At 54.4% G+C, this 12897-nt stretch overlaps 2 protein-coding genes across 2 annotated transcripts; both read right to left on the bottom strand.

Annotated features, from left to right (window-relative positions):
• Positions 1-4319: 4319 nt before the first annotated feature.
• On the bottom strand, positions 4320-10398 carry GCAT (glycine C-acetyltransferase). Its single transcript, XM_015591611.1, has 11 exons — positions 10394-10398; positions 10151-10251; positions 9937-10065; positions 8350-8480; positions 7000-7128; positions 6432-6578; positions 5753-5907; positions 5555-5615; positions 5204-5337; positions 4735-4856; positions 4320-4471 (listed from the first exon to the last, which is right to left on the bottom strand). Exons 1-11 carry the CDS (start codon positions 10396-10398, stop codon positions 4320-4322), a joined length of 1266 nt encoding a protein of 421 aa, XP_015447097.1.
• Positions 10399-10641: 243 nt separating this feature from the next.
• LOC102882819 (histone H1.0) lies at positions 10642-12808 on the bottom strand. Its single transcript, XM_006914748.3, has one exon. The coding sequence runs from the start codon at positions 12503-12505 to the stop codon at positions 11921-11923; it is 585 nt and encodes a 194-aa protein (XP_006914810.1). The 5' UTR covers positions 12506-12808; the 3' UTR covers positions 10642-11920.
• Between the last annotated feature and the right edge of the window lie 89 nt (positions 12809-12897).

The raw sequence follows: 12897 nt of genomic DNA on the forward strand, positions 1-12897 counted from the left end.
CTGGAGAATCGTTTAGTGAGCCCCACAGTGGCACATCTGGGAAAACCATATAGGTCACTGCCCTCCTTTTGCACACAAGGAAATCAAAGCTCAGAGAGGGAGTATGGGAGGCTAATGATCACATTTTTAGTGGCAGATCTGGGGCTGTTGCCATCCTAGTACTCTGACACCCAGGCTAGGGCGCTCATCTGAGTCTGTAACAGGTGGTGCCTCTGACCTGTGTGCGTGTGTGTGTGTGTGCATTTGTGCAAGCTGTGCCCACCCTCACTCCTGTCCCATCCTCAGCCAACATCAGCTACTACCTGTGGATTTCCCTGAAGCTTGAGATCTCTGGAAGGGGGGTGGGTGGGACAAATGAAAGGCAATAGGGACAGGCAGGGGAGAGGGATGGGATATTTTGCCCACCCCAGCATCCACCATGCAGCAGATCCCCTGAAGCACAGTATGGGCAATGCCTACCTTGACCCTGGGCGCTGGCTGGGCTGCTGCTTGATCCTGGGTGAACCAGCCTGGCTGAAGCTACCTCCTGGCTCAGTGGCTGCCCCTGGGTGCCTCCCTGCAGATAGAGGTCTGCCTCTCACTTCTCCCTCTTTAAAGCTCCTCCTCTTCTGAGCCAGACTTGGGCAGTCTCTCCGGAGTGCCCAATGACCACCTACTCCTCAGTCCTTGGTTTCCCACGGGTGGCATGCTCTTTTGCCTGGCTCTTCCTTGCCTTTCTGCATTGCTTCTGCCTCTTTCTGCTGTAACCCATTGATTTCGCTGAGATTGGCTTTGTAGTTAACCCCTCCATGCCCAGGGCCCAGCCCATCCTTGGTACTCCCATCTCTTCCCTGCCTGATGAGTCTACTCCCCCTCCTTCCCCTTCCCTGCTCCAATCTAAGCTCACAAAGGATTCCTAGTTTTGAATGAGGTGTCCTAGGCTAGGAAACCAGAATGAGTCCCATGTCTACAGACTTCAGATAGGACTCCTACCCCAGGCCCTGTGAACCCTGAGACCCATCAGCTTCCCTAAGTTTAGTCCAGGGGTTCAGTCTGGCCAGAGACTAGAGTGTTTATGTGCCCATCCAGAGTCTGGCTTTAGCCCAAGGGCAATGGGGAACTAGTGAAGGTTCTAGAGCAGGGACATGACCTACCCATTTATTTTGTAATTAGTTTATGGCCTGGGGTGAGAACAGACAGGGAATGATTTAATGAGTGACCCATTAGTAGCCCCTTATCTAGGCAAAAGCCAGAGGTTAACAGGTCTTGATGAGTGTCTGGTTCGGTCAGCAGTCTGGCCTGGTCTCTTGGAGGAGTGGGTCGTATGTCCCAATGCTTTCAGAGGGTTAGAGACTAGCACCTGAAGAGCATTAGATTTAGCGAAGAGGAGGCTGTTGGTAAACCTGACAAGTGTACTGAGGGCAGAAGGCAATCTGCAAGGAGTTAAAAGAGAAAGGGTAGTTGGGACTGTGTGTGGAGTCCTTCTAGAAGCTGGAATGTCAAGGGGAAGTCTGGGAAAGTAGAGAGAAAAGTCTGAGGAGATGTTGATAAAGCCAGGACTTGCATTCAAGGCCTGATGGGCTGGGGAAGATGCTTCAGAACTGGCTCCTCCAGGCCCCTGGGATTTCTACCAGAACTCAGAGGTGCTTCTCTAACGCCTGATGTCGCTCATCCTAGGTGCAGAGAATCCTCAAATTCTGGGAAGCAGACTCACTGAACTGAGGATGTTGGGAATCATACCTTGACTCTCCAAACCTGAATTTAGAGTTCTCAAAATTTAATTAAGGAATTAGAATTGATTCGTATGATCACTGAAGGACAGAACTGTAGAATTCTAGACTGTGTGGTGAGATCTTAGAATCATTGATGCTAGAGGCCCACAACTACCCTGCATGAAAGTAAGGCACCAACAGACTCCCAGAAGCCTGGACTCACAAACGTGGCATGCCTGCACCCTGAAAGCCCCTGAGATCCCTGACACACTATCCTCCCTCCCCTTGGGGGGCCCCCGCTCTCTCCGGGCTGGCTCTGGGTAGGCTGTGGCAGTACTCAGGCAAAGAGTTCCCGGCAGTGGCATGGCTGAGCAGCTGATATGATAGCAGAGGCTGAGGGAAGGAGGGGAAGATGGAGGAGACTACAGAGGGCCCCATCATGGGGCAGGCAGGAAGGGCACATCATCATGCCCAAGCTTCAGTGCACCCCTGGCACTACTTCCTACCCTTGCTCCAAGTGCTGCTCCTGACCGCCGTGGCATGAACTCTGAGCCTAATGCAGAGGGCGGAGGACGTATACAGCGTGTCCTGGAAGCAGCCCCCGAAGCCCCAAGTCCTGCAGTACACAGAAGTACAGGTGACCCCCAAGCCCTGCAGGGCACTACAGCCTGTAGCAGGTGTGTGGTGGTGACTACCAGTATGCGCCCAAGCCAAAGACTACTGCACCTGCTGCGGGCCCTACGACCCCGTCTGGATGATGCCCTCTGGATGGTGGCAGGCCCTAGCTGGCGTAGCTCCACATGCTGGTTGACCATGTGGTGCATTACTGTCGTCAGCTGGCCCAGTATATCTCAACGCTGGCACTGCTCACGCTGTCCGCTGGGGAGCACTACACCAGCTGCAGAACCTGGGAGCTGCAGGAGGAGGCAGTGCACACTCTGTGCCACTGGCTAGTGAATCTGGGCCTGTGTTCTGGCCCCACTCATACGCCACACTGACTGCGCTGTAACCCTACACAGCTGCTTTTGGCCACCGCGTGTGATCTTCCAGGCTGCACAGACCATGCATATCAAGCTGCTGCTTGGGCCTTGGGCTGGCACCAGGTGCCCTATCCTGTGGTGGCGGCATGTAAGTGTTCCTGCCACTGATGTGACCACAGCAGCCCTTCCCCTAGCTGCACCCCGCTAGCACCCCAAGTTCCCGGTGTAACCCTACACAGCTGCTTTTGGCCATCGCGTATGATCTTCCAGGCTGCACAGACCATGCATATCAAGCTGCTGCTTGGGCCTTGGGCTGGCACCGGGTGCCCTATCCTGTGGTGGCGGCATGTAAGTGTTCCTGCCACTGATGTGACCACAGCAGCCCTTCCCCTAGCTGCACCCCGCTAGCACCCCAAGTTCCTCAACCCCAGCCTCAACCTCCTCCAGATCACAGGCTAGGAATCCCAGAATCCTAGTGTTAAGATCCTGCAGGATTGAGCTGGAGCTGGCCCAGATGGTCCATCCCAAGTCCAGGCTAAGGGGAAGGCTGGGGGTGTGGGGTGCTAGAACCCTGATTGTTAATGAAGGGACTTTTCATACTTCCTGCTCTACTCCAACCAAACTACGAGATTCCCAAGGCCACATCACAAATTGTGGTGACTCAGAAGCCATCCCCAAATCCCACCAGGTGCCCAAAGGCTGAGCAGGGAAGGAAATGGAGAAAGGACCAAGGGTAGTGACTGTGGGAAGGGGTGTAATCTCCAGTAGGGGTGCAGTGAGCCCTTGTGGAGGACAAAGGTAGATGGGGCTTTGGCAGTCAATCTGCCTTCCTGGCCTTGCCAGCCCAGTCCAAGGCCTGGAGTCTGGAGCGGGTGGGGCGATAGTGGCCAGAGCCTGAGTTCGCTGCGCCCCCTGGTGGCTGATCATCAGGCCAGTAGGCCATGGGATGAGAGAGATGGAAGGGCCCCCAGATAAGGGCAGAACACCCATTCTTGGTACAGTGGCACACATAGGGGATGGGGCCTGCTCAAGGCCACAGGGTCAAGGACAGGTAGGCTATAACACAGGGTTCCAGATTGTCAGGGGCCTCTCCAATAGTGACCCACATTTGTTCCTTTGGAGTCCAAACTCTCTGCCTCTCCTCCCAAATATGGATTTGGGTGTCCAGTCTTTTCTTATCTGGGCAGCTATAGGCCATACTTTGGACAGGGAGGAGAGGACAAGGTGTCCACCAAAGCTAGACTCTGGAGGCTGGGGAGTAGCGGGTGGTTGGCATGGGAAAGGGTCTGCAGGAGTGATGCTCAGCTGCTCTCGAGAGCAGCACAGAATCCAGCTGAGCCAGACAGCGGCCCCTGCTATCTTCCCCCAGCTGCCTGGGTCTATCTTAATCGGGGGTAGGTGGTCAGTTCTGAAGTCTATTACAGTCCTCAGGAGACTGCCTGCAGAGCCTCAGCTCCTGCCTGCGTCTTCAACCAGTCACAGAGCAGGTCAGCCTGCTCAGAGAGAATAAAGCAGACCAACGTGATATAGCCCCAGCCCAACCCTAGTACTTTGACAGAGCTCAGCGCCTCTGGCCTGGGCTATCAAAGGCCCCCTTTGTCACTATGGAGGGAGGGGGACGTTAGCTCTGCTTGTCACTACCCAGGGCTCATGGCAGTGCCCCATGCAGCCACCCCACCTCCACGAAGGCCTCCACACAGCAGTCGATGTCCTCCTCACTATGCACTGCTGAGAGCTGTACTCGGATCCTGGCCTTGCCCTTGGGAACCACTGGATAGCTGAACCCAATGACGAAGATGCCTGAGAAGATAGAGAAAGTCAGCCTGGGCCTCACCAGGCCAGGCAGGCTCTGGAGCATGACACACAGCTCCTACTTTCCTGAGGATCACAGTGGGCAAGGGAGCTGCACAAGGTGTCTTACAGGGGACTGCCACATGGCCTGGAGTTTTTAAGCTTGGACAGGTGCTCTAAGAAGGTAGTAGGGTGGGGATAAGGGAAAATATTCAGTCTAGGGGTTCCCCCCCTTTTCTCTACAGCCGGTACTCTTGTCCTGGCCCGCTTACCTCTCTTTAGCATGTCATCTGCCATACAAGAGGCCAGCCTGGCATCACCCAGCATCACAGGGCAGATGGGGTGATTTGCTCCTGAGATGGTGAAGCCAGGAGCCTCCATCTTACTGTGGAACCTGTGGGCACAAGCCAGGCATCACAGGTCGCTGGGGGACTGTGGAGAATTTGCACTTGTTCCCGATGGGCATGTGACCCAAGATCTGTACCCAAGTCTGCAGGGGGGACCAATAGGGATAGAGATGTAGATGCAGAGAGTCAGATGGGAAGCCAGGCAGAGGAACAAGCAGACCAAAAAGGGAGGTGGAAAGGAGATGGCACAAGATGGGGAGACCCAGGGTCACTCGCAGAGAAACGCACCAGGAAATGGAAGGAAGAGGCCAAGGAAGAGAGACTTGGGAGGTGGGCTGAGTAGGCACATGGGGGCGCCCCTACCCCATCTTTCCCCACCCATCAGGGACCTCACGGCTGGGTCTCGGCTGCCATAGACTGGACAATGGCATTGCTCTCCATGAGTAGGTCCAGGGCCTTGGAGGCACAGCCAACGACGGCAGGTGGCAGGCTGTTGGAGAAGAGGTAGGGCCGGGCACGCTGGTGTCCCTGGTGTCGCAGCAGGGACACCAGGGGCCCAGCGGGGGCAGTCAGGGGCCAGGAGCCTACCTGAAGTCCCGCCTGAGAGTACAGTCCATGCTGCCCTCTTCTCTGCAGCCCCAGGTCTCCCCTCCCGACCTTCTCTCACAGGCCTCCAGGGCCCTGCATGTGGATAAGGAGACTCCGGGGACACAACCCTACAGGCACCTGATGCTCCACCCAGCACTTTCCCCAGTGTGGAGCTGATGGTGACCTGGTCCATCACGCCCAGCAGCTCATCCGCGCCTCTACAAGGGAAGCTGCCACCGCCACCACTGGCCACCCGAGCACCCAGCAACCACGGGCTGGGCTGGGGGCTGGCCTCTCAGTTTCCCACCCACCCTTAGAAGCCCAACCCAAGGCCTCAGGTGCCACATGCTCCCACGGTCCGGTGGTCCCCAGGAAGCCAGTGGTGTGGCATTCATCCACAAAGACCAGGGCACCATATTGAGAGGTGAGGCAGCAGATCTCTTGCAGGGGTGCAATGTCGCCGTCCATGGAAAAGGCCGCATCAGTGGCCACCAGGCATAGTCGATGTTTCTGCAAGGAAGACAGGGACAGTGGCAGCTGGTGTTGCAAGCTGAGCCAAACCACCCACCTTCTGTGCTACTTGGGGCTCTAAGAGCTTACCTGGCCCCGTGCCCAGAACAGAGGTGGTCACGCAAGCACCACTGTACTGGGACTAGAACATCTTCTCCCTCATCTATGCCTCTCTGAGCCTTACCCATCTCTTCCGGGGCAGTCTGGAGCCACACTTAGCCCTGGGCAGTGAGGATGCTTTTAGTCTCCCCTTCAGAGGGTGGGGTGGGGCCACTTCTTTCTATAAGCTCTTCTCACTGTTATGCCTATTAGGGGTCTGCCACACATGAAGTATTTAAAAAACTCAAAGCAACATGGCGTAATGGAATTCAGCTCCGAGTCTAGGGATTTGGATTCAAATCTTGGCTCTTTCAAACTTTCAGGCTGTTTGTGAATACGGACTTGGCCTCATCAAGCCTCCCTTCACCAGGAGATAGGCTGAGGAGAAGCCCAATCTGCCCCTGGAACCCACGGCATTGCCCTGCCTGGGCCTCCTGCAGCCTGGTCTCTAGGTCAGCCATGTCCAGGTGGAGGAAGCGGTACTTGTGGGCCTTGCACAGACGGATGCCGTCGATGATGGAAGCATGGTTCAGCTCATCCGAAAGGACTGCATCCTCTGGGGTCAGCAGGGCCTGGAGGAAAGCAGCTGGAGTAAAGCCATCCCCCAACCACCTTGGGGTTCTTCCTCTCCTATGACTCTCCTTAAGCCCAAATTTCTCCGCCAGCCAGGGCATTCCTCCAGGCAGGGAGGCAAGGAGCCCTCTGTCTCTGAGTTGCCAGAGCCCCAAGACTGGGCCAAACCAGGGCCGTGCTGTAGTGAGAACATGTTTAGCAAATGCCTGGCCCCTGCCTACCCTAGCCTTCCAGGTGATGTAGGTGAACCCCTAAATACTCTGGAAGTTGGTCTTGTAAGCCTCAGGATTCTTCCTGGAGCCTCTACTTGGCCCATACTGACCTCCGAAAGAAATGGGCACTGGAGCCTCGAGCCATGGCACTGGCACCGGTTCTCCTGACTGCCCACTTCCAAGCCTTCCACAGCCTAGCAGGCTTCACCAACTCCCACCCGCAGCCTCCACACAACTCAAAGAGGCCAGTATTGGCATCAAAACAGCTGGGATAGAGGATGGCATCCTCCTGCTGGTGGAAATGGGCTATCTTTTCTTCTAGATCCTTGTGGATGCTCTAAAGGAAGTGAGTGAAACAGGTGTTAATGTCTGTGGGACAAGTCCTGGGGACAGAGGCTTAGAAGGCTGCAAACGGACCGAGCCTTGGCTTCTCCTTTCTCCACCACTAGGGTTCTTCAGAGCTGACAGGAATCTCACAGCTGGTTCTCACTGAGAAATTAGGGGCTCGCTAGGTGCCCCTTCTTGGTTGGCTCTTCTTTTTGTAATGGGGGTCAGATGGTGGGATTACGGATGGCAAAGGGAGATGTGTCTTCCTGATATAAAACTGAGCGCCTTTTTTGGTTGCTTCATGGCAAAGAAGCAGATTACACAAGTAATTCATTTGAGCCTTAAATCCTTGGGTTTGAAAGCTGTCCAGCCTGGGTGAGGGTTTTGTTGGAAAGTGCCCTGGCTGGAAGTAGGGAGTTCTATTTCTGACATTCATTTCATCTTCACCTTCTGAGGACAGGTAATAATAATCACAAATAGGAGCACGAACTCTTGAGTCAGGCCACCTGGGTTCAAATCCCACGACAGCTTGTGTGCCCTTAAACAAGTCACTTCACTTCTCTGGGCCTCAGTGTCCTCACCTCTTTAAGAGGGACAAAAATAACACCCATCACTTAGGACTGTTATGAGCATTAATAAATTATTTGTAATGTTCTTAAAATAGTACCTGACATATAGTAAGCACTGTAAGTTTCATATGTTTATTTTGTAACATTTACAAAATAATAACCAACATTTACTGAGCACTAATATGTGTTAGGCACTGTTCTAAGCATTTTTACATGTATTAACTCTAATTTGCAAAGCTTCTATTAAGTACCAGTGAAGGGATTGAGGCACAGAAAGGTTGACATTTGCACACAGTAAGAGAGCCAGTTGAAGGTGGTGCTGGGAACTGAGTTCAGGCAGAATAGCTCCAGAGCCATCAGTCTCAATCTCTGCTTACTGCTCTTCCTTTCCCATAGGTGGACAGGTGAACTCTGTTCTGCAGGTAGGGAAATGAATGCCCAGAGAGGTAAGGCTTCTTGCCTAAGGCTTTGCAGCAAAACAGAAGCCTGAACACAGTCTCTCTAGTGGACAGATCTGGGGCTAAGAGTGAGCCCAGGGCCCTGGGATGGGATGAGCTGAGCTGGCTAAACCAGCTCTGCTGACTACGAGAAGCAGACCACTGAGGTTGGTGCCTAACCCCTGCGACAAGGCTCCCTCCACCTCATCAACACCCGCTGTTTACCTGGGTCCTACAGATGAAGTGGACAGAGCTAAGGCTGGCTCCAAACTCCTCCAGGGCCTGCAGACCTGCCTGGATCACCTCAGGGTGGCTGCTCAGGCCCAGGTAATTGTTGGCACAAAAGTTAAGGATTCCTGAGATGGAGGACAGGGAACAGACACAGCTGCTCAAGGCCCTAAGGAACGGCCTGGAAAGGTGTCAGGGCCAAACCCTGGAGGCCTAGAGAGTAAATTCACCCTTGAGGAGGCAACGACCATACAGTATGATCGATCTGTTCTGGGGCAGAGGCAGGATGGAGAGCTGGGGGCTCTTAGGAGGGGCACCAAATCCACCAGCTACAGGAGAGGAAAGGTCAGGAAAGGTCAGAGAGATGCCCTGAAGGATGAGAAATTTAAACTCTGGCTCTGAATCACATTCTCCCCAAGGAAGAACCCAGCCCTGCCTCACTGGCTTCTCCTGTCCCTGAGGACCGCCGACAACCTGTCATCTGGCCCTTGGTAAAAGAAGAGTTGAGTCAGACACCAACCTCAGTCCTCAAACTCCACAGTTGACTTTGCTGCCTGGTATAGAATCACAGGCCCAAAGGGGTGCCTCTGAGACTCGGACCCTAAATTATAAAGCCCAAAGTGAACACAAATGACCCAAGGAGGAAAGAAGCCTGAGGAGGGCAAGGTTCTCTCAGCCTGGGAGAAGTAAAAACAAGATGAGCACCTGAGTCTCCTAATTTCCCATCTTTTCACCTGCTCCAAGTTCCCCTGGGGGAAGGTAGGGTTTTCCTGGGACCTCTGTTTTACAAATGAGTGCCATCGCACCAAAGATTCCATGCCTATTTACTGGGCAGAAGGCAGGTTTGGGGGCCTGTTTATAACCAGCATCCACCTGGGGCCTGGCACAGACAAGAGGAGCAGTGATCAATGGTTAGACAGAAATGAGGGAAGCCAATTCATAGCGTGACTCCTGCAGCAGTCCATGAGCCCCTTGCTCACTGTGGCTTTGGTCGGGAAGTTGGCCTCTTTGGCCCATTAGGTGACTTTTCAGCTCCAATATACCAGAGGACCTGGACCAAAGTCGAGCTCTGCCTACGGCTAGCTGGGGGATTTGGGGCAGCCTACTTTATATCTCTGAGCTTCAATTTCCATGTGTGTAAAATGGGATGTCGTTCCTACATCTGGAGGTGTGCAGGAGTCCACGTGTAGCAATTAGTAGAGGCCTGTACAAAGCAGAAGCTCCAGAAATGTGGGGTTTCTTGCTGCATCTTCCCACCACCCTTACTTGAAGTACCAAGGCGAGACCCAACTGTGTGTCTCTCTTTTCCTCACATTCTCCCAGGACTGGGTTTCAGTCCAAGCCTGTCCTCTGAGTCAAGAGATGCTCCAGGGCGAATCGTTTCCCTCCGTGGAAACGGGTTTTACCAGGTTAGAGTTAACACTGGGAAGCCCTGGAGTCAGCCTGAGAGCTGAGAGAGGAGCCAGTGCTACGTGTACAGGGGCTCCCGCCGCCCACTGCCTCCAGGACCTCCATTCACCGCAAGCTTCGGAACGGCCCTCTACCACCCGGCCACGTCCGATGACTCCGGCGGAGGGGAATTACCTCCGGAGACGCCGTCCACGTGGATGCGCGGCCCCTGACGCGACGAGATGACCCGCTCGCTCTTCCAGGTACCAGCCCCACGGATCCCTTCCAGCTCCTCCTCCAGGATGCCACGCAGCTGAGCCAGCGCTGTGTGTGCACGGCGGCCACGGGGGACCCCGCAGAGTGCGGCGCGGAGGACGCAGCTAGCCCACCTCGCACCCACCTCGCCTACCTCCCGCGAGCGCGCCTGCTCTTTTCAGAGCCTTGCGCAAAGCGACCGCATCACGTGGCCGGGGGGCCGGGCCCCGGCGGCCAATCGGAGCGAGAGGGGCCCTATGGAAGGGGCGGGGCTGGGCGGGATGTGCGGAGCAAGAAAGTGGATTGATTTGTAAATTGAGACTGGAACGGTCCCTAAAGGGTTAGGGGTGGCGACGCGGCAAAAGGCGCGGCAGGGCCCAGCGCACCGGACCCCCACCGCATTCCCATCCCCTGCCTACAAACGTACCTCTATCAAGGAACGGGGTTGCATTGGACCCCGAAGGGAGGCGCAGCCAGAAACACGTTCTGTCCCTTCCAGCCTTAAGGTTTCCCTGGTCTGTTGAGCTCTTGGAACCCTCACCCCCACTCTCAGGTGCAGATGTCCCAGATTTCCCCCACTGTTCGTTCGCCAAATTTCTCCGCCTTCTCCTTCAGTCTTAGAAGTGAGGAAAAACACAGCTCAGGTTTTGTCTTTTTTCAATTTTTATTTTAAAGTTTTGAAATTACAAAGACAGCAAATTCTTCCCGGCACAAATAACACTTGTTTAAAAAAGGGGCGGGGGGAAGGACGACGCGCAATTGCACGTTTCCTATTTTATAAGACTGTACAGGTTTTTTCTCCCAGCTCCCGGGTGTGAAACTTAAGTGCTAGCTCTAAATAGGTATATACACATTTACACGCACACAAACTTAGCTCTGTAAAACTACTTAGCAATTCAAAATCGACTGCAGTATGTCTTACTGTCCACTCCCCGCCCACTACCCCTCCCCCATCTACCACTACTTAGAAAAAGACTCAGAAATAAAAGAGGTCGGGAGGTTTTAAAGTGGTGGTGGCAGGGCTGGAGCCCTACCAGACCACCAAGCAAAGCCACCTCTTGTACAGGAGGAACCAAAAACCAGGAGGGAAAAATTCCTCCTAGGATACAATCCAATTGCGTGGAAAAACCCAAGTTTCAACAGGGAACATTGAGGCACTTGGCTGACTGATTCCCCACCCTTCCCCCAAAGTTTCCAATCCCATTTAACAGGAGACTTTCGGAAGCCACAAAGAAACCCCCTCCATGGCTAGTTTCCAGCTGACTGAGAGAAGCTGCGGCTTCTCAGACTAGCTGTCACTCTGACACCCTCCCCTTCCGTAGGACAATAGGGAGGCCACAAGGGCAGACTAACAGAAGTGAGAAGGAAATTCGACTTGAATACCCCACTGCTCACCACTGGGAGGTGGAAGTCAGGCCAGGGAGGGTTTTAATTCCACCTCCCTCCTTTGCATTCAGCTGCTGCCACCCCTCTCCACCCCACTAAGGTTCTGAAACTCACAAGGGCTGCTCAACTTTGCGAAATCGTCTTAAAAGATATCCCTACAAACCTTACAATTCCTGGGCTCCCTCTCACCTAGCCAGAACAAGCTGCCTTCCTGATCCCCTGCCCTTTTTCCTTCATAGCAAACAAACCACCCAACTAAACAAAACACAAACCCACCCCAAAACAAGTAATTAACAAATTAAAAAAAAAATTAAGTATATTCTCATCATTACAGAGATGAGATTGTTGTTGCTGTCCTTGCACGACTGGTTAAGGAAAAATAAACTATTCCCCAATTTCTGAGGAATCCAAATTCTGTCTCTCATAAAGTCAGAATAGAAAGGGACAAGGGGTTGCAGATGAAGAGTAAGAGAGAAGGAGAAAAGTATTTACAGAAAATAGGAGACAGGCAGGAGTGTCCACAAGAAAAGCTTCACTGTCACTTCTTCTTGCTGGCCCTCTTGGCACTGGACTTGGCTTTGGGCTTCACTGGTTTGGCCTTCTTAGGCTTGGATGCCTTGACTGGCTTGGCTTTGACAGTCTTGGGTTTTTTGGTTTTCTTGGGCGTGGCAGCCGGCTTCTTCTTGGCCTTCTTGACTGGGGTGGCTTTGGGTTTCTTGCTGGGAGCTTTGGAGGCAGCCTTCTTAGGCTTGGCTGCCTTCTTTGGCGTGGCCACCTTCTTGACTTCCTTCTTCGTCTTCTTGAAGGCCACCGACCTCTTGGGTTCATCGCTCTTGGCCAGCCGGAAGGACCCCGAAGCACCCACTCCTTTGGTCTGCTTGAGGACCCCAGTGGTAACCAGGCGCTTGATGGACAACTTGATCTGCGAGTCGGCGTTCTCGCCCACCTTGTAGTGGCTCTTGATGTACTTCTGGATGGACTGGCGCGAGGAACCAGCGCGGTTCTTCTCCGCCTGTATGGCAGCCACGATCATGTCTGAGTACTTGGGGTGGTCTGTTGACTTCTTGGAGGCCTTGGCCCGCTTAGGCTTGGCCGCAGGGGTGGATGTGGAGTTCTCGGTCATGGTGGCCTGCCTCGTCCTGCTGTTGAAGAAGGCGCCTTCAAAAGGGCCAGCCCCTGTCGGAGGCGAGTGAAGCCTGACACGGGATCGACTCTAGCGCCCCTGACTCCGAGACCAGTCCGTATGCCCGGCTCTTAGGGACCTGGCTTGGGTCACAGGAGGACTCGCTGAGCCGGTTCTGCGTAGCACGGCCCCGCCGGTCGGTCAGTGTCGGTGCCCGGCTCCGTCTCTGGCTCAGGATCTGTCTCTGCCACCGCCTCCGTTGCCTCTCTTTTCCCAGCTCCGCGTCTGGCGCTCGGGCGGCGCATCCGGGTATTTAGCGGCGGCGGGCGGACCGCGGTGAGGACAGGGCTGCTGGCTGCCTGCTCCCGGCCCGGAATGGCGCCGCGCCGCCG

This window comes from Pteropus alecto, unplaced genomic scaffold (assembly GCF_000325575.1).
Source record: "Pteropus alecto unplaced genomic scaffold, ASM32557v1 scaffold6, whole genome shotgun sequence".
Classification (NCBI taxonomy): Eukaryota; Metazoa; Chordata; class Mammalia; order Chiroptera; family Pteropodidae; genus Pteropus; species Pteropus alecto.

What these genes read in the sequence shown, in the direction of transcription:
- GCAT (XM_015591611.1), bottom strand. An exon ending in CGTGGACGGCGTCTCCGGAG is followed by an intron (nt 8,481 to 9,936) that starts GTAATTCCCCTC and finishes CCTCCATCTCAG; the next exon opens with GAATCCTTAACTTTTGTGCC. An exon ending in ACTTCATCTGTAGGACCCAG is followed by an intron (nt 7,129 to 8,349) that starts GTAAACAGCGGG and finishes CACTTCCTTTAG; the next exon opens with AGCATCCACAAGGATCTAGA.
- LOC102882819 (XM_006914748.3), bottom strand. Translation starts at nt 12,505, where the DNA reads ATGACCGAGAACTCCACATCCACCCCTGCGGCCAAGCCTAAGCGGGCC.